We start from the raw sequence: 25,500 nt of genomic DNA on the forward strand, positions 1-25,500 counted from the left end.
CCTGTGGGAAGGACCCACGTTGGAGAAGTTTGTGGAGAACTGTCTCCTGTGGGAGGGACCCCAGGCTGGAGCAGGGCAAGAGTGCGAGGAGTCCTCCCCCTGAGGAGGAAGTAGTGGCAGAGACAAAGTGTGATGAAATGACCGCAAGCCCCATTCCCCGTCTCCCTGCACCGCTCGGGGCGGGGGGGGGAGAGGTAGAAAAAATCAGGAGTGAAGTTGAGCCCAGGAAGAAGGGAGGGGTGAGGGGAAGGTGTTTTAAGATTTGGTTTTTATTTCTCATTACCCTACTCTAATTTGATTAGTAATAAATTAAACTAATTTCAAGTCTGTTTTGCCCGTGATGGTAATTGGTGGGTGATCTCTCCCTGTCCTTATCTCGACCCACGAGACTTTCATCATATTTTCTTTTCCCTGTCCAGCTGAGGAGGGGAGTGATAGAGTGGCTTTGGTGGGCACCTGGCATCCAGTCAGGGTCAACCCACCACATCAAGCCTCTACTTCTTCATTGGTTTACCAGCTAGAGCATCAGCAGTTACAGGGTTTCAGCCCATTCCTGATGTGTGAGACAACCTGAATTTACATTGCCATTTAATTCATTCATTCAGCATTCAGTTGAAATCTGAACTATGTTTGCACTATATTCAAGTTCACAGGCAGTAAAGCCGTAATATGTAGAATCACGTTCAGAACGTACTTGCCTCCATGTGTGCTACACATGCACAGCCTTCAATAGAGACACCACCGCAAATCCTAAGGATAAAATCATTATGATAGCATGGAACTGCATCTGTTACTATTTTCATCCACTTCTCGGAGTTATCAGTCACAGCATGACACAACACAGATACGGAGCTGAAGGTAAAAGAGCCACATGTAGCTAACTCTGTTATCTCTGCAGTAAGCTGCACAGTTACCACCTAAGCATAACTTTTTTTTTTTTAAGGCTGTGGCTCTACCAAGAGTAAGCACTGTGGTTCATTTATTTATTTTTATTGCAGACCTCTGTAATAGAGTTGTGTTTTGTTTTTTTAAGCTTGCTGCAGAATTGGATTTGTTGCCAGGCAGGGAACACACAACACAACATAAGATAGATCTGACAATCAACAGAATTCAAATAGAACACAAGTCTGTAAATAAGATTGTAATATTAACACTTTCTTTGTAAACTGCCTTGGGTAAGCTGATTCCGAATCTTACTATTGGTCCAATGAAAGAAAAAGATCTAGTTTCACTAATGGATCTAGAGAAGGCGACAGAGTATTTAGAACAGTAGGCGGCTTAGTTAAAGATGCAGGACATCAAACTCTGACTGCAGCAATGACTTGGAAAACTGAGGATGAGGAAGGCCACTGAAAGAAGTAATCCGGCACCTCAGGTTTTCTCTTATGCCTGCTGCTGAGAAGATATGGAAGCTACATAAAGTGATTGAACAAGGGAAGGTTAATAGAAAAGCAGAGATAGTTATGTCATATTCTTACATGTGTGTCCAGGTATCAGAGCAAGGAATGGTGACCGTATCGGTATGCAATCATTTTCAACACTGAAACATATGGTTGCATACAAGTATGTACATCCATGTTGAATACTGAAATACATAAACAGTTTTAATACTGAACTCTCTAAAAAAACAAAGAAATGAAGTTGAGGGTCATTCAGGGCATTAAGGACACTTGAAATGAATAGACACGTTTAAGGTATTGATTGTAATGTCTTCAAGTGACAAGGCTTGACTGAAGTCAACTTCCACTGGTGTGGCCACGTTCATGACTTGAACTGACCCATGACTAGTGAGCTTCTTGACAAGTTCACTCTATTCTACATTAAAAAAATGAGACAGTACAAGACCCCTCTCCAGACTTATCTGTAAGGAAACATGTAGTTGACAGGGATGAGAAGGATGCATGAACACCTCCCAGTTGCTGGTTCTGAAAGACATAGATGGATCTGCACTTGGTAATGAAGATTCCTGCTCCATCAGAATACCAAAATCAAAATCAGTGTGAGAAAGTAAAGCATCTCCAGAGAATATCTAGTCTTGAGAGATCTAGAGGAGCAAGATTTGTAAATTTCTTTCTCTCTTCAGTGAAAACACAGAGCTTGAGGCTATTCCAAGCTCTTATAAAACTTTCCAGTTGCCAGCATGACCCAGTATAAAATAGTTAAAATTTAAGACCTTTTGCAAACTCTATATGTAAGATCCTTTCCTCCTTACCCTATGATGTGTTGAAGATAGGAGTCTGTGGAGGTCAGGATTCTGTGGAGATCAGGTCAGTGAAAAAAAAACTGAACAGCTCAGAACTGGGGGCATGAACGGGGGCATCCTCTCCTTGAAAAGTTTTAGACATAATCTTGTGATATTAGCTAAAACCTAAAATATGTCTTTTCTATAAGAAACCTGACATGCAATTTCATAGCTGTGCTGACAAGAATGAAAATCTGGGACTGAAAACAGTACCCCCATGACTTCACAGCATCAGGAATAGTCCATGCTCTTCATACAATATCAAATGCAGGACATCCCTCTAAATATCCAACTGGTAAAATGGCATCTGCAGAGAACCAATAAGCTACATTTGCAGGGAAAATCAAACACCCACACAGATCTTAAACCATTCAAAGAATGTCTAGAATACTAGTCAGATTAAGGTTAGATGTAATGAATATAACCACATCAAGGCCAAGAACAAAGCTCTAAACACAGGATGACTCTTACAGCCAGATGTCCACTGATGATGATGATGTATCTGCAGTATTTTAGGTTATAGAAGACTTGAGGGAACCTGGAAGGATGCTGAAGGAAAATGCCCAAGTAATAATCTCAGAAAGCTGAAAAGACATGAAAACAGAAGCAGAGTTTTCGAAATGGATGAGCAGCTAGTTGATTAATAACACAGTTTCCATTCTATGGATAAGTCCAAACAGCATTATTTTCCAAGATCAGCATTAGTTGGTAAAAAAATATTCTGAGAGAATGAATCACTGGTCTTCTAAAGATGATACATAGCTTTTAACATAGATTACTAAAGAAAGGAACAAGAAGTGCCCATTTAATAAGAATACAATTACATTAGGAACAAAGTTAACTAAGATAGTAAGGAGAGACAAGAACAGGAATTGTCCATAAAAATCAATGCTAAGCAGTCTCAACAATAATTAAGAAAAAAGCATGATTGCTCATTTATGGTCAGATACTCAGTTTAGTTGATGCTAAACTTCATGGAATGAATTCTAATGACTCAAAGATTAACCTATATAGTCATAACATCATGGACAAAACATAGTATTACCTCAGACACTGAAAACTTCAAATGCACCAGGTGATATCTGCTACACCAGATTAAAAAACAGAATGAGTTACACATCACAAATACATAAAAGCCTAGTAACTGTGAATGACATATGCAAGCAGATTCATGAGGCTACTGTTAAGACACGATCAGAATTTTTAAATGTTTATAATTTCTTAACTTTTGCTTATCAGTTCATACTGACAGATACAGGGAAGTAATCACAGAACTAAAAATTAATGACATTTAATGAAATGCTTATTTGCATTTGGTGTATATCAAGAGAATAAAATCAACCTCATTTACATACATTCCGCGTTAGACCAAATACAACACATTTTTCTTTAGAATTAAGAACTCAATCCCATGTCTTCATCTCCTCCTTAAAGGAATACCATTGCTATACAGAAAGGCTGCATTTCAGGCACAATTTTCCTGCGTTACCTCTTTCAGCACTCTTGCGGTGCCCTCTGATGGCCAAGGCCAGAAGGTGCAGCTATACCCTCCCAGACCAATTAAGCATCTGGACACACGCATTGTAAGCATGATGGGTCAGGCAAGAACCATAAGAAAAATGCATTGACAATTTGATTTTAAGTGAGACTAGATGCAATAGCAAGCCAGAATTTTCTCCCAAACCTCACCCCATTAATTAACTCTGTGCTGACCAGAAATAAAACTGCCACCATAGCTTACAAACAGAGTCAGCTTATAAAACATGAAATTAATAAAGGTACTCCAAACTCCACGCTCAGCAGGGAAAATGTCCAATTAGACTGCATGAGATAAGATGAGGAGCTGCAGCAACCTGGAGAGAAGGCTGATATATAGTGTTTAATTTTTAGTATTTTGCCTGGGTTTGTATCTGCTTTTCTGAAAGTGAAAGGTATCTTGAATTCAAGCCTAACATAGAAAATGATGCTTTCACAGAGCTCACTTATAAAAAGCTGAATAAAGACTTTGGGAGAAAGAAAAAATTAGAAAAAGATTTTAAAAGCTAACTTAAAAATTGACAGAATTACCCAAATTTGCGATTTCCACACTTTGCATTTTGAATCCTGCAAATATAGAAAACTTTTGAGTGCAATCATGCAGTCAATGAAGTATAATTGCTGTACCATTTCCAAGTAATACTAAAACCGCATAGTTTAATTATATTTGCTAAGTGACAGGACACAGTAAACAGAAAAGGAATATTACATATTTCCTTTTCAAATTTCCAAAAGTAAATATAAATAAAATAGATCTTTTTAGCTTCAAAGAGTACTGCTGCAAATTAGAGACAATTTAATACAAATGCAAGTTAGAGAGCAATTTTACCCTCCACCGCCCATCTTTACTGACAAAGTTTTTCAGGCATTTATGCCTTATAGAGATTATTCAAGGAAGCAAAGAACTACCAAGTGGTCGAAAAGGATTGAGTAAGGGATCCACCAAGAAATCTTCTCTCATGCAAGTCCATGGAACCCGATGGGATGTACCTCAGGGTGCTGAGAGAGCTGACGTTACGAGCCTGTTCTCCATCATTGCTGAAAGGCCACTGCAGTCAGGAGAGGCTCCTGATGACTAGAAGGCAAATCTTGCACCCATCTTCTGATAGAGCAATAAGGATGACTGCAGAACAACAGGCCAGTCAGCCTCACTTCAGACCCTGGGAAAGTCACAGAGCAGGTCTTCTTGGGATGCATCTCTGGGCACGCAATGGAGAAGGTAATCAGGAATAGCCAGCATGGATCTACCAAGGGTGAATAATTTTTTTATCATTATTATTATTTTATTTTTAACCAATCTGGCTGCCTTCTGAGACAAAATGAGTAGATCTGTGACTAAAGAGCAGTGGACGTCATCTGCCTTGACTTTAACAAGAATTTTGATACAGCGTTCTACAATATCCCTGTAAATAAGCTGCCACTTTATAGTCTAGTGTCCTGGTTTCGGCAGGGATAGAGTTAATTTCCTTCCTAGTAGCTGGTACAGTGCTGTGGTTTGGATTTAGGGTGAGAACAATGTTGATAACACACCGATGTTTTAGTTGTTGCTAGGTAGTGTTTACACTAGTCAAGGACTTTCCAGCTTCCCATGCTCTGCCGACTGAGAAGGCTGGAGGTGCCCAAGAAGCTGGGAGGGGGCACAGCCAGGACAGCTGACCCAAACTGGCCAAAGGGATATTCCATACCATGTGATGTCATGCTCAGCATATAAAGCTGAGGGAAGAAGAAGGAAGGGGGGGACGTTTGGAGTGATGGCATTTGTCTTCCCAAGTAACCGTTATGCATGATGGAGCGAGCCCTGCTTTCCTGGAGATGGCTGAACACCTGCCTGCTGATGGGAAGCAGTGAATGAATTCCTTGTTTTGCTTTGCTTGTGTGCGCGGCTTTTGCTTTACCTATTAAACTGTTTTTATCTCAACCCACGCGTTTTCTCACTTTTACCCTTCCGATTCTCTCCCCCATCCCACTGGGGGGGAGTGAGCGAGCAGCTGCGTGGTGCTCAGTTGCCAACTGAGGTTAAACCACGACATCTAGTCGCCTACTAGTTGGATGAAAAGCTGTTTGGATCACTGTAGTGATCCTAACCTTCAGAAGATCATTGTACAACAAGCAGTTAGGGATTCCCTTAACAGTAAACCTAAGTAGGCACAGGCCTAGGCTGTACTATAGTGCATGTATAATTTGGCCTTCTGGTGTTGTGCCACACATATCCCTTGGCTGCAGGATAAACTTAGGTGGCTAATTGTCATGAAGCAGCCTGTGGGCAACTCCCACCAGCAACTGCACCACCTGCATGTCCTTGTCTTTATTTAAAAGTGTGGCAGCAAATTCTCATGTGAACATGTAGAAACGATGAACACAAAATCCTGTAAGAGCTCAAAAGACCAAAAAAAGACCTTTCACAGACAGAATCTGCACAGTGAGATGTGCCCTGGTTGGTGGCTCATTTGATGTGCCACAACTCTTGAGTTCCCAGAACCCAAAGGGAATAAGATTATCAGTACTATTCTCTCTTTATCATATTACCTCCAATAAACGGCATTTTAAGCAACACTTTACTGAGTCTAACTGCCTTTCTTACTGAGATCACAACAAACCAGCAGCTCCCGATATAAAACAGTCATCAGGCTCAAAGGGTAGCGGTTAATGTTTTGTACGCTACCTGGAAGCCAGTTAGAAGTGGAGTTCCTCAAATGCCTATCCCAAGAGCTATGCTGTTTAATAACTTTACCAATTACCTCAAGGAGACAAAATGCATCTTCATCAGGTCCATAAACACCAGTTCGGGGAAGGCAGTCAATGCACTGAAGAACAGCGCTGCCATTCAAGGGGATCTAAACAGGGTGGAGGATTGAGCTAACAAGAATCTCGTGAAATTCACCAAGCACAGCTGAAAAGTCCTGTACCTATGACAAAATAAATCCCTGCATTGGTACAGGATGGCGGCCAACTCCTTGGGGAATAGCTCTTCCGGAGAAGACCTAAAGATCTGGTAAACAGTAGGCTCAACTTTGTCAGTAAAGACAGGCAGAAAACGTAGAAGGTAGAATTCTACTAAAACTGCCCCAGTTTATCAACATCTTTCTTGTACCAGGAGCCCCAAAACTGGACATAGTATTCTAGATGTGGTCTAATGAGTGTCAAGTAAAGGGGGATCCTTTCCCTCTACCTACTGTACTTCTGTTGATACAGCCCAAGATACTGTTGACCTTCTCTGCTGCCAGGGTGCTCCGCTGGCTCATGTTGAGCCTACTGTTTGCTTAGTTGTGAACTACACTAAATCCAAACTGTAATGCTTATACTAAAAGTTTAAGAAACAGGATCACATAAATGTAAGTCATCTCATCAAACTCAGATACACAATCCCATTGTGGCTGCTTTTGTCTCTATATGCCATTTAAGTGGCTGAAGGAACATGCATCAGTGGCCAGCAACGTTCTTGGTGACTATAACTTAGATTTCAACAGTGCTACCCAATATTCACAAGAAAATGTAAGGAAAAAAGTTGGAGCGATCACTTGTTAGATGAGAGCATGTTACCATCTGCTGTACAAAGCAGTAAATTCCTACGGTGAACCATGTCTTTAAAAAAAAAAAAAAACACACCCATGAACAAACACACCACCACACACAACACGCACACACACTCTTCTTTCTATTCCTGGGAGGTTTCTCTGTGGCTTCTAGACACTGACACAAAGGCAAAGGAGGTTATGAAAAAGATAAGAAAAGAAAATGTATTTCTTTTTTGCAAATATCTCATATCCTTCTACTACTCATAATAGTATTCATGCCTGAGGAACAGGAAAGGCTTCCACCTGAAAGAAGTGCTCACAACAACCCTCACGTAGCTTCTGCACGGATATGCTAGCAATGCTGGCAGAGCACCCTGCAAGAGGCAGGCCAGGAGCTTTCATCCTCCCCTACTCCACAGCTACTTTTTAATCCCTCAGCAGTAGAACACAGGTTTATGCTCATGCATTGTCTGATGCATTCTTCTTTGCATCAGTTGGATTGCGGTATCCCCACATCCGCTCATGAAACAATCCAACTCTTTAAAGAGCCAGGTACTAGGCTGTGGACTTCACAAGAGTTACCATTATCTTTGAAACATAATAAATAACCCAAAGTCACAGATCTAACACAGTTCTGGTTTGAAAAGCATGCAGCTTGGAAGAATTTTTTATGGCCTCTCTAATTATTACTTCAATCATCTCTCTGCTTTCACTGCAGGCTCTACCAGCATTATCCTATGCCATGAGAAAAATATATAGATGGATAGAAGTGTCTAATGGTTTTCCACTAGGAAGTGTACTGATAATGAAAATCAGGGGTTACTCCCCAGCCTAAATTTAGGCAAATACACATCATCAGATAATCCACAACACTCCCCTCTTTATTCCTCCCAAAAGAGCTTCAGATCAAAAGTCCAACTGGACTTACTATTTAAAACTGGTTACTCTAAAATTGGCTAGTTGTACTATGAGTGATGAAGTACTGTAAGGGTGGAAAGAGAAAGTAACTACCAGCATCAAGATGTCTCCTCTCCAATGCCTTTTGTTTCTTATACAGGAGCATCAGAGAACGTACCAAATTTAAAGCAGATTAACCCCAAGATTTTCATTTGTTCAGTAAAAACAATCTAGAGAAACAATTTCAGTAAAGTCTAGAAGCATGTTTCAAAAGAAATAGTGTAATATGACTTTGAAATTCCACTTATTAAAATATCTAACAAGGCAAAATGTTACTGTATGTGACAGATGAGAGACTGATTCTAAATTTAAATATATTCTAAACTAATTCATAGCTCTTATTCTTTAGCCTACATCCTCTGTTACATTTCTTTTACTTATTAGTTCATGCAATATGAGATATCATCAACCGTTACTGAGAAACAGGTATTTGCTTTCTGTCACTGAAGGGTGTTACATGGCTAGTATTCTACAATAGTGCCTTGGAAACTCAACTCTTCCAAAAATTACTTTATAAGTTTGTAATTTGGAATGAGAACCAATTAAGAGTTTTATTCATTCACTTTGACAACTGGTGGGATTCTTCCCACTTTTAAAGTAGTTCAACATTTTCTTGTACTCCAAAGAGGATTCTTCTGATTCACAGTTCAGTTTTAAGAGGGGGGGGGGGGGGTGGGTGTCGGGATTTCCACATTTTTTAATTTATTTTTATTGTCTATACATCAAAAAGATGGAGTAACAAGAAACACAAATCCTTTGGGATTAACAAAGCTGGTAACAGAACAACCTTCACCTCATTTTGGCAGCATAACTAGGAAAACAGCAGGGAAAACTCATGGGGTTTTCTATTACTTAAGAAGCTCTAAGCACTAAATCCAAATTTAATCCATTTCTTTCATATGTACATATCTAAACAAAGGCTTGTAGTCATTAATAAACCATGTCATTTTGCTTAACTCATGACAGATGATAATAAAAAACCTTTGCTTTCTGATATTTGTTCAAGACTACAGATCATTTAAATTAAACAATCCTTACAAACAGAAAAATACTAGTATTTACATAAAAAGGAACTTGTTTACATAAATACAGAAAAAAATTTATAGCTAAAAAGATCTTTCACAAGCTACATGTAAATTGAAACTGTGTATCTTCATTTGTCTGTTTTTCCCTGATACTTCATCTTATTTTCTGCCTAGCTACAACTCAGACACTGAACAGCTAATTCAGTGTCCTTTCAAAATCTACAGAGCACATACAAGCTTTTACAAAATTTCACTTATACCTGGACACTTTCCTGTGACCCTGGATGCTGAATAAATCCATCATTGCCTTTCAAAATCCATTTTTACTACAAAACATCTGTGTTACAGTACTTTCGTGCCTCCTCCCTCAGACAGATGAGGCATCATCAGACAGATGAGATACGAAAACATTTACGTATATACTTACACTTGACACACTACTGAACATACATAACCCATGTAGAATCTATGGAAAACCTCTCCTGGTTTTCTATTTCACAGTAATAGAAGGTCCAAGGAATAACAAAAACCAGCCCAGGTAAGGCCATACAGACATGCCTACTAATGTAGAGATTATTGCTACTTAGACCACCTCCTCCTTACATACCTCAAGAGAAAAGAAAGCCACTTCAGAGAAAGAAATTTCAGTCCATAGCAATGTCAAAGTGCTTCACATAAAGCTACTGTCACCCTTCAGGACTCCAGTGCTTATAAGTCCAGGCAAGCTTGAAACACTGACAGACTAAGGTAGACCTGTACAGGTAGAACACAGCACCATGGAGGCCTCTCTAAAGGAAAGCTAACTCAGTAATGTTGCACACCCAACTTTTGATTCATACCTTTCTTCAGGCTGAACAGATCACAAGCGATAACTGGATATGCAGATACAATATAGTACACCTCTCATGGGATATGCAGATACAATATAGTACACCTCTCATGGCAATGCAAGGCTAGACTCCTCAATAAGGAATGGAAAATTAACTAGAAAGTATATTCCCTCGTGAGAGGTAGCTTGCATCAGTGAGTCAGTATTTCCCTGTAGGTCACTAATTCGGAAATTTGGAAAAAAATAACAGAGGCAAACTATAAAATAACCAGAGATAATCCAGCAGGAGGTGTAAAAAAAAAAACCACCACCAAAAAAACAAACAAACAGCAACAAAAAAACCCCACACCACACCACAAACAGCCAACCAAAAAAAGACTTTCAAAAATCTGTGTCAGGTTCCCAAGAGAAACTTAACAAGGAAACAGCTAAAAAAAGAAAATCAGCTGAACATAAGACACTGGTTAACCAACTTTAAAAATGAATCCCTGTAGTCAAGGTGTTCAGGGATAAAGTAGTACCCTCCTCAGGCAGGTAAGTTGCTGGCCACTAGGAGGGAAGAAAGTGATGATCCAGGAGGAGCCTGGCAGCAGAGCACAGGCAACGCAGGGGCACCTGGTGCTCTCCTGGAGACAAGTCATCTTTCAAATAAGGATCTGCTTCTTCACAACCCAGAGCTGCAAAATGAAGTCACAGCTGGGAAGGGAGTGGGCCAGGCACGGTACTCCAACAGGCCCAATACTACTAGAGCCAAGTTTAACTACCCTAGCTCTATATTTGCACCCTAATTAAACCATGTTTCTAATATTTCAGGAAGACAGCACTCCAGTGATTTCAGTGACAGCCTGTACAGACTGCCCATAAGACACAGGTGTGTGTTTTTATTGTAAAAATTCTGCTCAACTATACTGCCTCTGAAACATACCCTGCTTTCCTATTACCAGGAAAAAATATTCTGACAAATAATCTTCATTTACAAGAACTACAAAAAAATGTCCACTTCCTTTCTAGCATAAATATGCAGATCAGCAATTAATTGCAGAAGAAATACATTAACAGATGAACATCCCTTTGAGAAATTGCAGTAGAATGGAAAGTCATACACTGAGACCACCCAGAAATCAGATGCAGCAACAGTGGCAGTGACTAGCATTTCTAAAAATACTCCATCTATATCTAAAACAGTTTAAAAATAAATATTCAAAAAGTTCAAAAAGCATATTGCTACAGTTTTTCTTAAAAGAGTTCAAAACACTTGAGTTGTGTAATCAGTAAAATTAGTGGGTTTTTTAAAATCAGTCTTACAGCGGAATTTCTTTTAAACATGTCTTGGCAAAGGCATTTCTGAGATGAGACTTGTGCATACTTTATTCTTACACTTGCTGCTTAAAGAAGTGCTCCAACCTCTAGAAAGATTCTATACATTAATTAACCAAGTGTCATCTCATACGACTATCAGTTGTTCAACTGATTTCATGTCTGACTTCGAGCTACTGACAGCTGTTTCCCATTTTTCCTTCTGACTGAAAAAGGGATTTAAGCTTTAGTCCTTCCCCAACAGTCAGCCAATCTCCATCGTTAGTAGGAACGGCAAAAACCTGTTAACATCACATATGCAATGTATATTTACTGGCTTAGGATATCATAAAACTTTACTCAGGAGAATAGCCACTCTCCATATTTCACAGAGAAATGGGGGGGGGGGGGAAGATAAATTATGTATTTAGAAAGGTAGTCATCACAAATTTTAGTGATTCAACCTGCTTCTTTTTTGCTTGCTCCATAAACTTGCCTTAAACATTTTAAAACATATCCTCTTCCTATCCTTCTACGTTCCATATTTTTGCAGCCTTTTTTGTTGTTAATCCAAACTGTAATCATAACTTAAGATATTACAGCTTAATTTAGGTCTCAGAATAACTTGCATGACTCCAGTTCTTTCCTGAATGCTTAATCTGACACTCACTGCTGTACCCGTTGCTTTCAACAGCTACAAGACCTACCGATTTCATTGTGACTACTCACAACAGCAAGTCCTGTGAGCATCTGTATTTGGTATACTATAAAATATTTATTATTTATAAGCAAGGTGCAACTTTTTTTTATATATCTGTAGAGTAGGTTTATAAAAATGTGCAATATGCTATCCAGAATTTAACACCTAACCAAGGATCATGAGAAGCAAGGGTTACAGACAATGGAGATAATGAAAAATCACCATGGTGAATGCAGGTGCATTTACTCTTGCATTGTTTGTGATTTTTCTGTCATAGAATTTTTTAGGATTACATTGCAAAGTTTTCAAAAAGTTCCTCTCCCCTTTACTTCCAAAGCAGCTTTTAGAAAGGGAGTAAAGCAAGAAAAGAATCACTTTGAAAAGCAAATGCAAGGCGGTCACTCTAAAGTGTAATGAAGAAACTGGGGGGAGAACCCCCAAAACCCCCACATTTCTTTCGACACACAAGGCTTGAGATTAGCAGAAAGGATGAGCTGGAGCAAGAAAAATCCCAATTTTAAGAACTGGGCAAGGGCAGGTACTCCACAGAGCTTTCAAATAGAATAAATTTTAATTTGTCTAACAGAAGTGATTAAATGAGTTACCAGAGCGATTAGACAAAGAGGCAAGCAAGAATAAGTGTATTATTTGTATTCTACGGGAATTGCAAATTTAGCATAAATACTTGCAAAGTTTAAGTCATAAACAATTTGAAAGTTAGGACAAAAGTGGCACGCTCTTTAGAAATGTTATAAAAATGTAACTGTCAGGATTTGACCATGTTTCTTCAAAAGTGTCAGTGAGGCAGCAATGTTGCTTTTCAACAACCATGAATTTAAGAATCCATTTATTAAGCCCAGTGAGTAACTGTTGTGTTCTAAAAGCAACTACATCACTTGAAAGAATTGGTTTAGACAAAGCACATCTAAGACTTATGCTCCTTTACAGAATCCTGCAACGTCGTAGGCAAGATTCAGTATATTCATTTCAAGAGAAGTTTATGATTTACTGTACGTGGCAGTGGTAGGTAAATTGTGTCTCTTGAATCACACATAAAACTAGTAAGTGATTGAAACTTGGGTCTCAATAATGAACCTCTATTAATGTATCGACAGGTGGGAAATCCAAGTCCCCACTATCACAAAAGGTATTCAGCTAGCATTATTGAGGTATGTGAATCAAGTTTCCCCAGGAAACAACCGCACACACAAATCAGTCTCATTCCACAGAGAAACACTGGAAGGCTGAGAAACACACTAGGCACATCTTCACTGGCAGTTTGGATGGCTCCCTGTGTCACTCGAGTTCTGCTCCATTGGTGGTCCACAGTAAACATCAGCTAGATCACTTGTCAGTTAACTTCCAGAAACTTAACTAGTTTTCTCAAAGAAAAAGCCAGAACACAGTTGATGAAATAATTTGTCATTAACTCCGGTGTAAACCAACTCCAGATAGATACTACTACAGCTATCACTTAGCAACTGTCTATGGGTCACAGAAAGCCATAAGAAAATAATCAGGAGAAAACTCAAATTTGTAACACAGTGTCATCCTGAAATACAGACTTCTGTTTACTTATCAACCGCATATACCATTACAGTTCTTTCTTACTGACTATAGTGCATCATTCTCAAATTGCTGTTACCAGCATGTTAATAAATTGTTGTCACATGACATTAAACAGGTACTACATGAACCAATGCATTTCCAGGTTTCCATATCTATCACACAACATAGAAATAAAACTGTACTTCCTGCTAATATATTCTATTCCAATAGTTCTTCTGAAATTTGGGGAACATCTCAACAGTTAGCAAGCCTTCCGCATGCTTCAAATCCTGTACATCTTGCTTTGTTAGTTATATTATCATGAAACACCTATGTTGATTTGAAGATGGAAGTATTTCCATATAAATCAAACCGAACAGGACCATGCAGAGACCACAGCAATTGTTTATGCTGCAAATTTAGTACTTAACAAAATCTTATACTTTGTAGTAGATGCAAGAAGCAGATAGAAGAAATAGAAAGACAAAATACTGAATACAGTCAAATTTCATTTAGCCTCCTAATATTATTTATAATTACTTTATGCTAGCAATCTATGTAGTCTCTAAAAGAAACACATATAATTCAATTAGTAGAGGAGATAAAACACTGAAGGATGGATTTCAGAAAATAGCCAACAGTGGGGCAATTAAGGGGCCATGGCAAAAAGGTCCACAAAGAAAAGTCCAATGAGTGTCCCTGTCTTGCAGGTAACCATTCTGCATACAGGCTTGAGTCCTCTCTGACACACAAACACGCACTCGAAGTCACTTCCCTTGATTTAGCTTCTCCCACTCAAAATACCACCATTTTATTCAGGAGACCTGTGCCTTAAACAATGACCTTACAATATAATACTACTCAGAAATGAAGACCAGCTGCTTCTCTGCTAAACTCTCACAGCAAACTTTCATCTGAGAGATTCAGAGGACAAAGTCACTGTAATCACATTTTACCCTGCACTGCCAAAGTTATTACCTTACTAACCTTGTATGTGCATATTATAAAAATCATCCATTTATGTTACAGTGAATTACTTTAAGTTAACACTGGGAACACAACACCTGAAATGAATTTCAAGTGACAAGACCACCATCAATCATACTTTCTCCACATTAATGCCACTACATAAAGCCTTCTGCTTCACTGCTTGAAAACATCGGTGTTTTAGGAAGAAAATGTTTTGCAGGTGGTGCCATGTATACTGATACTTTTCCTAAATTAGCAGGTTCTTTGAAAATATAGCATAAATCAACCCAAATAGCATATTTGACTAATATTTTATTTTAAAAGACAAATCATTACAAATACTAGTAAAGCCAGAAGCAACTTACTTGATCCACATTTCCCCAGTACCCAACCTTATCAGATCTACAAGCCTAGAGACTGAAAATTAAAAGAACAGCCAAGGTGAACCCAGCACAACCTAAGAGTCAAACTCCCCCCCCAGCTGCTCACTTACTCCCCCTCCTCAATGGGATAGGGGGGAAATAGGATGAGAAAGCTCACAGGTCATGATAAAGACAGGGAAATTGCTTACCAATCGCCACTGCAGGCAAAACAGACTCAATTTGGGGAAAATCAATGTAATTTACTGTCAGTTAAAATTGTCAGTGAGAAATTAGTGTCAATTTCTCACTACTCAGGTAATGAGAAACAGAGACAAACATTAAAACAATGCCTTTCCTCCCCTCTCTCCCAAGCTGAACTTCACTCCTTCACTCCAGGCTCCTCCATCTCCCACCCTGAGCAGCAGAGTAGGCAGAGGGCAGGGGCAGCTATGGTCAGCCCATAACAGCTCCTCCCTGCTCACTCACTTCCCCTGCTCTGGCATGGTCTCTCTCCCATGGGCTGCAGTCCTTCGGGGGGGGGGGGTAAAAATTTGCTTCAGCATTGGCTTTCCACAGGCTGCAGTTCCTTCAGGAACTCTCCACCTGCTCCAGTGTGGGGTCCTCATGGGTGCCACGAAGATCTGCTCCAGTGTCATGGAGCTGCTCCTCTGACCTTGATGTTGCCTCTGCTGCTTCTCACTCCTTTTGGTTCCCTCCTCCTCTCTCTGCTGGGTGTTCTGCCCTTTCTTAAATACATTTTCCCCGAAGCACCACCACCTTGGCTGCTGGGCTCAGCCGTACCCTATGGTGGGGCAGCCGAAGACCGGTGGGACCCTGTGTCCAGCACGGGGCAGCCCTGCCCTCTCCTCACAGACGCTGCCCTGCAGCCCCCGCTGCCAGCGCCTGGGCACCTGCACCCAGTACACAGGTTTAGTCAAGACTACTAGTGTTATTTTAATAATAAAAAGAGCATTTTATGTGTTCAACCTAAAACTATAATCTCTATATAAAGGATTTGCTGATCAATCACACAGGAAGAGTATTTGTATCAGACATTAAGTACTACGAGAAAAGTAGTTCAAAAAACCTAAATGCATCTTCAGAAATTACATCATTTCTGGGGATCAGACATTACAGGGAAGCTCACACTGAACACTGCAACACTTTCAGCGGGTGGGAGACGTCGTCCACCCCTATGCTTATTGCAGTTAACCACACACGGCGGGAATTGTGGAGGCAAACTGCTGTCCAATGCAAACTCCTGTTCAAACAAGTCAGACAACTACTAACGTAATATTAAGTCATTTTCTCAATTATTTGAGGACGCTGCTGATAAAGGCAAGTCCTAGCCAATGATTTGGCAGCCTCTTCTCTCCTTTCCCCCTTTTGTCCCATTTCAGATTTCTCTGGAGCAATCCTCCTTTGTGCAGTACCGAGTATAACACAGCTCTGATTGGGTCTGCGGGTCTGAACCACGACACTAAGCCGAATCTTCTCATTTCAAGAAATCAAAAATTAAAACAACCATCCTCAAAAAAGGAGATCCAATACCGTCACTAATCTCACAACCTAAGTTCACTACATGGCTACAACTGAAATTAACAAAATGCAGCATAGCATTACTGCAGAAATGTTTGTGTACTAGAGTGAACACAGTGAAACCCTCATGAATAAAATATAATGCAATTTGAATTAATAAAACTTTGCTTTAAGTTATAAAACAATTGTAGAGCTAATATTACAACTTACATGAACTACAAAAAATGTTTAGGCTTTCTACAGTTTGATCATCATTAATGGCAAAAAGGAAATTATTTACTATTGAATGGGTCAGAGAATACAGAAAGAAGGTCCTTGCGGTATTGATTTTGCACATAAAATGAACTCCTTCAGCTGCATTTGCAATTGTCAAGAAGGCTTGAATAGTATTAACTCCCCCTATTATGGAGCCTCAAGGAATAGCCACACAGTCAAGATTTCAAACTTATTTTTAAAGGATAAAACAAAACATAGGACTGCTTCGTGGCTTGACTAGTAAGGGATTAAAGCACAACTCTGACTAAACTGAATTTATGCCAGTGTCAACATAAAACTTTTTTTAAAAGTCAGTACTATGAATTATTTACTGTTCTCTCAAAGCTCAGTATCAACACATCAATTCACTCTCATCATATTCCTCCTTTATAACCCCAGCTAGAATCACCTTGTAACATGCAAGACGGTGGCAACACCAGCCTGCAATGTAGTGAGCAATGTAACAAGGCTAGGCAACCACCCAAATTATTCAATGCTTTAGAGACCTAGGAAGAGTACCTTTAGCACAAACACACTCCCATAAAGTGTAACAGCTTCAGAGCACCTTTGAAAAGAGAGGGCAGGCCTTCACCATGAAATCATTCCTGTGTAGGGACAACTCCTTCCGAAAACCTGTGTGCACGACTGCTTGGAGTAGTGCCAAACAACCTCTGAGAGGCAAAACATGCATCACAGTACAAATAATCAATAACACCACACAAACAATCCACGCTGGAGAACGTTGAAGAATTGAACCACTAATGAGAGCCTTAAGAAAGATTCCTCAAAACTACGTGCCTGAAAGACCGTCTTTCCACTATCTATAATTCAGGGTATTTTGTCCCTTAGAAGCTTATAACAGACTGTCAAAGCCAGAAGTATTCGCCAAAGTCAGACTACCCCATAGAAGATGAAAGTATTTAGCTTAATTTTATGACCCTGTGAAGATACAAACCCCGTCTTTAAAAATAGCATTCAAGCCTAATTTGGATTATCACACCATTAAGATCTTTAATTCACAAATTCTAATAAAACAAGGATTGCCCATTAGAAAGTGCTGAGAACAAAGCGTAGCCAGATGCTGCAAAAACACTAAAACATACTCCCAAAAGCACACATAAGTAATGCTTACCAAAGCAGTAATGTTATAAAAATACATTCATTGAGACAAATCAAATAACAAATCAGTGATGCTGTTTGAGGCTCTATTACTTCTTAATTAAGTTTGGCCATGATGCACAACTTCTGTGCAAAGTCACGAAGTCCTCTATACGATCACAGTGCCTGAAATTCAGCACGTTTCTCTTTGATTGATTTCTCCTTTGCAACAGACACATGCAAACATTCATGTGCTACAAAAGCATTACCAAGCACTACTAAGCCAGCTGTACTTGCAGAACTTTGGCCTAGATCACATAGTATTTCAACAACTACTTTTCACAAACACTACTGGAAGTGTGCTACTGTGTCATAATTTCTATTGAAATGTGCCTCTTCACTCCAGATAAGGCTGAGGAAAATCACTAAAGATTATCCTCCTAATTTCTATGTTGTGGAACAGCAACATCTTTAGATTTTAAAAAGATTCCTTATGTACAATACTTTCTTTAAAAGTGTATTCCTATAGTTTCACTGAAATGTAATTGATGATTATAGTTTTGTTCCAGTGAAAACTACACTGATTACCTAGCTACCAAGTGTCACACTCCAGTTATGCCTCTGTTTGGTATAACAGAGTAACATTAGACTGACCTCTGTAAAACATACTGGATTTTTGGCCCTCATTTCCAAAAGACTCAATTTAATAATATTCCTAACATCTCTCAGCAGTGCACTGTGCGGGCTAAAATTAGCTGAAACAGATTATTAAATGTCGTTTCACAAACTAAATTAGTAATCAAAACCCCACAACTTCAATCAGGAGCTTTGGAATAGGATAGAAATCACTAATCTTCTTTTACTCCTTACTCTGAAAATATGGTGAACTTTAATAAACAAAACACATACATTAAAACTAAAAACTAATGCAAACCTGAAATACTGCAATAACTTAAAACACAGCGTTCTATAGAAGACAGTTTTCCAAGCTCATGAGAGTGTTAAAATTTCTAAACCATGATTAGAGGATAACATAAAGTACTTCTTTACTATAAAGCAGCTATTGGCTTTAACAAAGTAATCTGGGTTAATTGAATTATATATAAGATAGTGTGTGTTCAAAAGAAAATGTTGCAGATTTTTCCTCAAACTGAAAAGTCAGGTAGCCTACTCATTATAGTTCCTACTGTTTTTCAGACTTCTCCTCAGCTACTCACAAAACACACAAATTCCAGAAGTCCATGAAGCTTCTCAAAAGTATTTTAAGTAGATGCAAGTAACCTGTGTACTTAGCCACATTTCTATAGAATATATTCATTGTTTTTTAAAGCCCACACAAGTGTTACCAGCTTTCAGCAAGAACATTATGCATCAACTGAAATAAAGATGTCTCTAGTTGCAGTTGTATTAAAGAGTTCTAATGGAAATGTTCACATAAGAGTACCACGACTTTCACAGCACATTACATAATTCCACAGGCTCCGGTTATATTCAAAATTAACAAATTAGAAAATTAGCATACTGGCAGCTTCTTAAAGGAATGCATTTTTACTTTACACTGTTTGTTTACTAAACACTCGTGGTCAACCTTGGTATTAATGTGACATAGCAATATAAGGCTTTGAAAACCTTTTTAAAAAGCAATCCAAACTGCCTTCATGTTATTCAATGCCGTATTTTCTAGGACTAAAATTCTGTGCATTACACATGATCACCAACTTTTAAACCCTGTGAAGAGTTTAACACCATAAAACTAGCAATTCCTAATTTGATCACAGAATTACTAACAGAAGAACATTCACATACAGTATTTACCATAGATGTCCTAACTAGATTTGATACCTCAAACATTCATACAATGAAGACTTTATTTTTGCCCAACATGTTCTGACTTATCCTCATTTCAGTTCTCACTAACAAAAGAAAAAAAAAAACCACCCCACAAATCACTATTTTACTTGTCTCAACAAAAAACGGCTGCAAAATGTTGTGGGAGAAAAGATCGATACGAAGAGAAAGAATAGTTGTCTGTATGGGGCTAACATTTTGAATGAAAAGTCACACTCTCTATGTGGGAAACAATTTTAAAATCCTCTAGCAGAAATTTCTTTACAATGCATATCACATGCTAAATTCCATTTAAAATTAATGAACTCTTAGCTCATAATGAACTTTTATTTAGTGCTGTCAGCACTTTTGATAGGGTTTCTGGTATTCTCCAGACAGAAGCAGATAAATTTAAAAATCCAAAAGGCTACTGTCCAAGACTGTCACTAAACAATGCAACAAAAGTTGTAAAAATCAGACTTTATCAAACTTACCGCCAATGCTTTAGATAACTTTGTTCTATAGTTATTCAAAACAATCACATCAATCTCCTTAAATGGCACATACGCAAAGCCATCTTTAATAAACACTCTTCTGGCTCTAAATAGATCCACAGCATCTGCAAGTCCAACCTGAGAAAGAAGAAAAACCCACACTGTGGAATAACAAAATAATGCAGTAACAATGTTTACAACCCTAAGATTCAAGATGGACCAGTAAAGCTTTAATTCATTCTCTTTTAACGAAGCGTTATCCAGGCAAAACACAAAGATTTTGAAATTCAGTGTTGACTTTGGAATAGCTGATCATTATTTCGGTGGAAAAATACGGTTTACTTACAGAAAGTCATGCAACTAGGCAAAATAAGCTACTTTAAAGTTTGTATTTATGATTATTAGCCCAATTATGTAGCTTTGCGTCACTTACTGATTTGATATTTGAAAATGGACTTCTGTTGGCCTTCTGTTTCAGGCATCTTGAAATATTTGATTCATGTAAGCTACATATAAAAGGTCTTGGAAAGAGATCTGGAACCCAACCAACTTCGCTCCAAAGAAGAATCAGTGGGCTACATTAGACACTTCTTTCCTTTCCCCTTGCTTTCTTGCAAAAGGAATTTCAGACTAATACAATCAGACCAAACCTAGTTTCAGCAACAGATGTTTGAGAATGTCTCCATCCTGAACGGTCTGTCAGCCAGCCAAGTTAAGTCATTTGTGTGGGAAACATTAAAACTTAAGACCATTTTTGTGGTGAAAGACAAGAGATGGAAGAAGAGGACAGAAGACATCCATAGTAGTTTAAAGCCTCCTTCATTCTCCCAGGCCCTCCCTCTGCCCTTATACTGACATGAAGAAGAGGAAGTCTCATTAGTCTCAGTTAATTTAGACACTTTGATTAACTGTTAGTAATATCAAAACTGTTAGCATTATGTAAACTTAAAATTAGTAACTCCAAGTTTAACTGAAAGAGAATGAATGCAGATCTGTGGAACTTAGCAATTTCTACTTACCTTATAGAACATTTGTTCTTTTACTTTAGTCATACTGAGGCCAGGGGTTGATGTATACAGCTCATTTGCCAATTCATTTTTCAGGTCTTCACTTACCTAAAATTAAGAGCTTGTTTTAAAACTGCTGAAATACTTTTGAATAAGGCTTTTTTTATTAACATGAGCTAAAAGATTACTTAATCTGTAAATATATCATCATCACTTTAGTTGACAAGGGAAAAAGAATTACATATTCAGCAAGTGATCACTAATAATTAATTAAGCAGAAACCAGCAAAACACTAGTGGTCAATAGTGTTAAATAACCTTCCTTCTGCAGTAGTAGTGCAGATTTTAAAATACAATAATTTTAAACATTAACACAAGAACTGTAAAACACGCTTTTTAAAAGTCAACCTCTTCAAAATAAAACTTGTGACAATCCCTGCTCATATCTAGATTTACTTAATATAAGCAAGATATGTATCGTATCTGTATGATATCCAGACTCTAAACGCAAGATAAAAAAGGCACTCAGTGTCCTTCCTCTCCATGGAAAGGGATGTGCATAAGCAGTTCAGTTTCTTCTCTGCATGGGGCAGAACGTCTAATTTGTTGACTAACACTTCTATGCAGTTAAATGGGCATTTAAACAAAACTTTTTTCCTTCTTCTCAGTTGAAAAACTGAGAAAATAAAACAAAACAAAACACTTTTCTCGGAAGTCACAGAATCATAGAATACCAGGTTGGAAGGGACCTCAAGGATCATCTGGTCCAACCTTTCTTGGCAAAAGCATGGTCCAGACAAGATGGCCAGGCAACCTGTCCAGCTGAGTCTTAAAAGTGTCCAATGTTGGGGAAACTCATAGGAAGGACCCTTTAAGTTCAAACTTGGAGGAGTAGCTCAGCAAATCCCCTCTATGAAAGTGATTGATAGATGCATATGAAATGGCCAAGGCAGCAATGTCTAGAAGGCTTATGGTTACCCCGGCCACATCTTGATGTAATCTATAGTACTCTCTCAGGAAAATCAGCTTTAAAAAATAACAATAAAGCTGCCAGCAAGGCAGAAGAATGTAACTTTGAAGACAGAGGAAATACACAATAGCATTTTATTTCTGCATGTGAAAATCTAATGCTCCAAGGAAAAACAGCCTGCAAGAAAACCATTTTTCTTTAACAAAGTAGCTGTATCAAAACAATTAAATGTTTGTGTAAATGGTAAGAGAAAATACTTTCTATAAAATACTCTCACTAATAATCTTATTTTTGATAGCCTTTGAAACATTCCCACCTTTCAAACGTGACACCCTGGAACTATATACAAACTTCACACAGTGCTACCAAAATGCTGCTACTCCTTCCAGGTGATACATTTCTTGTTTAAATAAGTATAAATCTAAGTCACCACATCAGCCTGCAAGCTTGCCTTTCACCTAGTATAGACCAAAGTTTTAATTTTAATTCCAGAACAGTGACTTCCACTTTTCAAATGTAACAGTTTTATGCTTTCTTAATGGAAATTGCTTAAGAGAGCCCAGTCTACCACGTCATTCCAAACCCTCAGTGAAACTGTCTTCGAATAAAAACAGTACAACACACTGTATAGCTATAGTGGTTACAATTGCATTATTTCTTCTAGGATATCTCACTAAAAAAACCATCAAACCGAGTCAAGGACAGGGTTTTTTTCAGAAAGCCATTAAAACAGTCCAGTGACTGTTTTACTGACAGACTTGCAATATTGGGGGGGGGAGAATGAGAAGAGGGAAAGGCAAGCATTCCTTGCTTGTTTGTTTTTCGAAAAAACATTAGCTCATTTTCATCAACAAAACCATTTTATTCAGTATTACATTTAATGCCAAGGGTTTTTTATCTTTTAATACACACGTAAAACAATTATACTGACTGACTCCAAACTTCCCAAGCTGTCTAGATCCTTCTTTATTAGTAATTTGACCATATCAAACTTGTACAGATTTAAAGTCACAGTGATTTTAGATTTTTTGCATCTCACTAGCAAAAAATCTAATACTGTTGGGGTAAAAGTGACCCTGGTGAAACCTCCAGAAAAACAGGTTAATGGGCCACAACTAAAGATTTGCATAAGATTGTGGACAGTGTTACCGAACATGCAGTCAGAAATAGTATTTTTTTAAACAAACACAAATATTATTGCAAAACAATATTTATCATATAAATAATACTTATAAAGCTGTTAAATAATTTATTCCTTACAGCCTCAGGTATCTTATAGGTTAGGCAAACCTTCAGCAGCCCTACAAACACTTTGCTCCTTGCCTTTTTACCAAATTCCCATTGCCTTCACGTTTTCAGCTAATGGAGAGAGTAGAAGAAGAAACAAGGATCTCTCTAGCCCCTAATTAGAGCTGGGAAATGACTTGAGAATGCATTTTAAAATAAAACTTGCTTCCCTACAGGCTGGAACATTAAAAATAACCTTGCATTGGCATTAAGGATTTCACCATTTTCACAAAGAATTGTGTAAGACTGACTGAAGATGTAATGCAATGAAAATAAGCTCCTTATAGTCTAAACTCAGACTCAAGCTTTCAATTAGGTCATGCCTGCACCTCTGTATACAGAGCATCACAAAACACGTATCCCAATTTTGCCTGGTTCATGGAAGCTGGAAAAGCTTTTTTTTTTTTTGCCTTTTTTTTTATTTTAATAAGAACACTACAGTTTGTACATTTAATAATTTCATCTCTAAAATGGCACCCGCAAGAACACATTCCGGTAATCATTAAAAAATTAGACAATTAAATACAGCTTTTAGGATTCTAATCAAGATTGGAAAGATAAACAGACAGCTTAACTTTTTACAGCACTCAGTGATGTTCACCAGATAAAATACTGTGATGTTCGAAAGATTAAAAATAAATAAATAAAATCAACAGAATTCTTCTGAGGGTGTCATCTGACACTCACACTGAACCAATTCAACTCACCCCACAGGAAACAATTCACTAGCTTTGCCTTGTTAGTTTGTTGCCAGTTTAATAAACTGAAACGGCTTATCACAAAGTCAGTCCAAGGCACAAGCAAAGAACAGTAACACCAGGAAAAGGATCTTCCCTTTTCAGTGACAGTGGGTCACGTAGCGCAGCTTGAAACAATTCAACACTTCATCATAAGTTTTTGAGACTTAGAAAAATTAGGAAAATCAAGACATGAAAGGGGAAGGCATGACAGGAAAGGAAAGAAGCAAGGATTTGGGACAAGTTGCATTATTTCTAGTTTTCTTGCTTTCTATGTGCAGTTTATTCATTGATTTTAATCACAGAATTGTCCTGGAAACACAAAGACACAAATTTAGATTAAAATATGAATAATTTAATATGTAAGGCTTGGTTAAACAAACACTGGCAGTGAGGCAGCCCAAAAACTTCAAAATAAATTTGATATCCCTACTCTGTTTTAATGAAGAGAGAAAGATGCATGTACACATTATACTACTATACATGCACAACTACTTAATTTTGCTGTTCCTTACTGGCAGACTTAGAAACAAGAATTCAACGCACAAGTCCTTTCCCTTTCCAAGACTCAGTTTCAGGCATTTACGTCCACATGTCACTGGTGTCCTTAGAAAATGAACTTTTTAAAACTTGTTTTTGGTCACTGAGCAGCTGGTACTCAAATGGCACACCCCCCTTCTCAAAAAGAGATGGTGTCAGTCTCTCAATACTGCGCTACACTGCAATTTTAAGTATCAAACAGACAAAACAATAATTTCCTAGTCAATCTTCTCCACTGCCACACAGCACAGTACAAACTAAACTAGAACTAGAATACAAGAGTATTAACCTAGATACCATTAAATTTAAGAATATAAATTTAAAGTGTATTCAACTGGTTAATGAATACTAGCTTGATTAGGAAAGGACATCATTCCCAGCTGTCCTACTAATTAAGAGCATGAACAGCCTTAAACAAAACCTTCGAGGCTCATAAATCTGTTGTTCACAAACCTGATTACAATGTTTATTAAGAGATATCAATGCCATTTTGGGTAGGCACAAATGAATTAAGAAGAAATTTGTATTTCCCATGGTACTACAACTTATTTTAGCTCAAGTTCAGATTGCTGGCATTCCTAAAAATATAAAGGCCTGCGCTTGGAATTATTATGTATTCTTATCTATCGACTGAAATGTTGTTTGGGCTTTTTTTTTTTTTTTTAATTCAGGAGTGGGCATGGAAAGGACATTTTATGGATCTTCCTCAACTACGCAGCTAATTCACGGTTACCATAATCACAGAGAAACTCAGTGACACAGGTCCAG

General features: G+C 38.2%; 1 protein-coding gene across 1 annotated transcript in view; it reads right to left on the minus strand.

The window, feature by feature from the left end:
• PRIM2 (primase, DNA, polypeptide 2 (58kDa)) overlaps positions 1 to 25,500 on the minus strand; it is a 127,602-nt gene that overhangs the window by 81,333 nt on the left and 20,769 nt on the right. Inside the window, 2 exon segments of the mRNA XM_009333249.1 lie at positions 20,193 to 20,330; positions 21,212 to 21,307. Of these exon segments, the coding sequence (XP_009331524.1) occupies positions 20,193 to 20,330; positions 21,212 to 21,307 (234 nt within the window).

This window comes from Pygoscelis adeliae, unplaced genomic scaffold (genome assembly GCF_000699105.1).
Source record: "Pygoscelis adeliae isolate BGI_AS28 unplaced genomic scaffold, ASM69910v1 Scaffold57, whole genome shotgun sequence".
NCBI lineage: Eukaryota > Metazoa > Chordata > Aves > Sphenisciformes > Spheniscidae > Pygoscelis > Pygoscelis adeliae.